The sequence below is a fragment of the Papaver somniferum genome, unplaced genomic scaffold (assembly GCF_003573695.1).
Source record: "Papaver somniferum cultivar HN1 unplaced genomic scaffold, ASM357369v1 unplaced-scaffold_128, whole genome shotgun sequence".
NCBI lineage: Eukaryota > Viridiplantae > Streptophyta > Magnoliopsida > Ranunculales > Papaveraceae > Papaver > Papaver somniferum.
The window spans coordinates 12,079,049-12,082,605 of NW_020621936.1; the positions used below are offsets into that span (position 1 = coordinate 12,079,049).

A 3,557-nucleotide genomic window follows, 5' to 3' on the forward strand; every position below is an offset into this window, starting at 1 on the left:
CAGTAGAACTACTCATCCTCCTAATCCTGATGCTTTTCTTAGCAATATAGAAGCTTGTATTAATGATCATGATAACTCCATGTTAATTGCTATGCCTTCTTGTGATGAAATCAAAAAAGTTGTTTTTGATATGAAGCCTTGGACAACTCCAGGTCCAGATGGTTTCCCACCAGGTTTTTATCAACTTATGTGGGATAGTGTTGGACCTGAAGTTGTAAAAATGGTGCAATCTTTCTTTCATTCTCACTATATCCTGAAACAACTGAATCACAACTTCACTACTCTTATTCCTAAGAATAACTGTCCCAAAAATGCTGCTGATTTTAGACCTATAAGCCTATGTAATTTGTCCTACAAAATTATATCTAAGTTGTTAGCCTCTAGGTTAAAGAAAGTTTTACAAAAAATCATATCTCCAGCTCAGACTTCTTTTATTTCTGGTAGGATAATACATGATAATATTATTATTGCACATGAACTGATTCATTCTATGAAACAAACTAAGGCAAAAGAAGGTTGTGCAACAATTAAGCTTGATATGTCTAAGGCTTTTGACAGAATAGAATGGTGTTTTCTTCTTGATAGTCTCAAAAAGCTTGGGTTTTCTCAGGAGTGGTGTAGTATGATTAATCAATGCATTTCTACAGTGTCTACTTCCATCCTTCTCAATGGTGCTCCAGGTAAAGTTTATTATCCTCAAAGAGGTTTGAGACAAGGTGATCCATTGTATCCATATCTCTTCATTCTTTATATGGAAGCTTTATCCAGAGGTCTGATCCAAGCTGAAAATGATAATCTCATTCATGGTTTCAAAGCAAACAAACATTGTCCCTCTATTTCTCATCTTTTCTTTGCTGATGACTGCCTGATTTTCATTAAAGCTAGAACTAGAGATGCCAGAAACCTAGCTACCCTCATTGAGCAGTTTAGTAAATTCTCTAGTCAGGATGTTAATTTTGAAAAATCTGCTCTAGCTTTTAGTAAGAAAGTCCCCAATTCTGTTAAGAATGACATTGCCAATATCTTGAGAATTAGAAGAACGTCACTAAATGAGAAATATTTAGGTGTTCTTCTTCTGTTACAAAAAAGAAAATCCCAATCCTTTAGTCATCTGGTTGATAATGCAAAAGGTAGACTTGCTCATTGGAAACCAATTTATTTAGCTCCTCCTGGAAGAACTATTATGAACCAATCAGTTCTAGGTAGTTTAGCTAGTCGCCACCTAGCTGTTTTCCCCATGCCTAAGGAGATTACTGATAAATTGGATAGCCCGCAAATGAGATTTTGGTGGGGTAAAAAAGATGAGGAAAAAGGTTGTTATACTAAAGGATAGAAGGACATTGCTCTCCCTAAAGAGTTAGGAGGTTTAAACATAAGAAGAACTGATGTTTTAAATCTTGCTCTCCTTACTAAACGAGCTTGGAGATTGATTGAAAACCCTGATGATAAATGGACTGTTATCCTAAGAGGTAAATACTTTATGGATTCTAACCCTTTGTGTGACAATGTTTCAAAACAGGGTTCATGGATCTGGAATGACATTTGTAAAGGTTTGGAAATTGATAAAAAGTTTCATGTGTGGGAAATTGGTAATGGTAAGTCTGTGCATATATGGAAACACAATTGGATTCCTAATATGCGCAGACCCCCTTCATCTCAATTCCTAACATGAAATATGTGAGCCAACTAATTGATCAAGATTTGAAATGTTGGAAAGTAGATACTATCTCTGTTATTTTTGATAACAATACTGTGAAGGAAATCCTAAAGATTAGAATACCTTTCAATGGTGAAGACAAGCTAAGATGGGAAGCAAGTAGTAATGGCCATTTCACAGTTAAGTTTGCCTATCAAGTGATACTGAATGACAATCTCTTATCCAGACCTAGTAAAACAACATGCATATTAATTGGAAAGTTTTCTGGAAACATAAGCTACCTCCCAGAATTCAACATTTTATGTGGAAGTTTTTGCATGGTTGTCTGCCAATTAGGGTTAAGCTTGCTAGAATTACTAAACACAAGGAAACTGCTTGCCATCTCTGTGATCAGAATGTGGAATGTCCTCAACATCTTTTTATTTCTTGTAATGTTTCCAGGAGTATTTGGATTAAGATTGATGACATATTATTTAATACAATTAGTAATTCTGATCTGCATCAGTGGGTAAGTCACTTTTTCCCTATAGGTAATAACTTAACTACTTTGGATTTCAAACAGTATGAGACTGCAGCTTTCTGTATGTGGTCAATCTGGAAAGCACGCTGTGCTAAATCCTTTGATAATGTTCAACCAAATGCCAACAATATTCCAAGCACAACTATGGTGCATATGAATGATTGGAGAAGTGCTCAGTTGGCACAACCAAGTGCAGTTCATGTTTTAACTCAACCACAGCATTACTGGACTCCTCCAGATAATGACTGCATGAAATTAAATTTTGATGTTTCTTTTGTGGATAATAATGCTTTCTCTAGTTGGGCTCTAATATCTAGAAACTCTGCAGGTGACTGCGATGGACTGCGAGGAGGTGCAGCTCACGCAATAGATCCAGAACAAGCAGAGGCGCAAGCACTTTTGGAAGCAGTTCTATGGGCAAAACAAAAGGGCTTGACAAAGTTGCAACTGGAGGGCGACTGTTTAAATGTCATAAGTGTTGTGAATGGATCTCTCACAGCTGTGAAGTGGACTACTCATAACCTAATAAAAGATGCACTAGATATCCTTAGTTCTTTCTCTTTTTGGTCATGCACCTATGTGCACAGAGATGCAAATCATATAGCAGACAGCTTAGCTAAATTTGCAAGATCTCAAATTATCTGTTTTCAGTATTACAATGATTTTCCTGCTTGGATTCAAACCTTGATTCAGCAGGATAAAACGCTTATTTAAGTTTATTCAATCAATCTATCTTTGCTATTAAAAAAAAAAGTCAAAACCAATTGGCAATGAGTGGAGCGGCCCTTCCATATTATATTTAAGTTAATTAAGCGGATATAGCGATGTGGGCTATTTGTCCTTTCACACGCCCCCTCACGTGTAAGGCCAGTCACTGGACCTCACACGTGGACCTACGTATGAGTTACCAGTCCATCGGTAACAGGTGTACACAGGTGAGTGACAAAATCAGGGGGTAACACCTCGGCCAGTATCGATAATGGCCTACACCCCGGGTGTACATGTGACAAAATCGGTTAAACACTTCGGCCAACTCGGTCTACACCCGGCATACGCAGGTCTGGGTCTGGGACTTACCTCTGATACCATGTTAAAATCTGTGGGCATCCAAGTCAAAACCAATTGACAATAAGTGAAGCGGCCCTTCCATATTATATTTAAGTTAATTAAGCGGATTATAACGATGTGGAACTATTTTTCCTTTCACTACTCAGTATCTTCAAGGACTTACAAAACTTGATCGACTTCGTTACTCAGTCTTTACTTGACAAGACTTATAAAACTTAATCCACATCATTACTGATTTTAAGCTTAATTATGACTTGGTTTCCATTTGTTAAACTAACTTAAGGACTACGAATCCTTCCCTATCATAAGTTC

General features: G+C 37.1%; 1 protein-coding gene across 1 annotated transcript; it reads left to right on the forward strand.

The window, feature by feature from the left end:
• The first annotated feature begins 1,449 nt into the window (after positions 1–1,449).
• On the forward strand, positions 1,450–2,891 carry LOC113331914. Its single transcript, XM_026578554.1, has 5 exons — positions 1,450–1,469; positions 1,520–1,595; positions 1,759–1,841; positions 2,099–2,165; positions 2,220–2,891. The coding sequence occupies exons 1-5, from the start codon at positions 1,450–1,452 to the stop codon at positions 2,889–2,891; spliced, it is 918 nt and encodes a 305-aa protein (XP_026434339.1).
• The last annotated feature ends 666 nt before the right edge of the window (positions 2,892–3,557 follow it).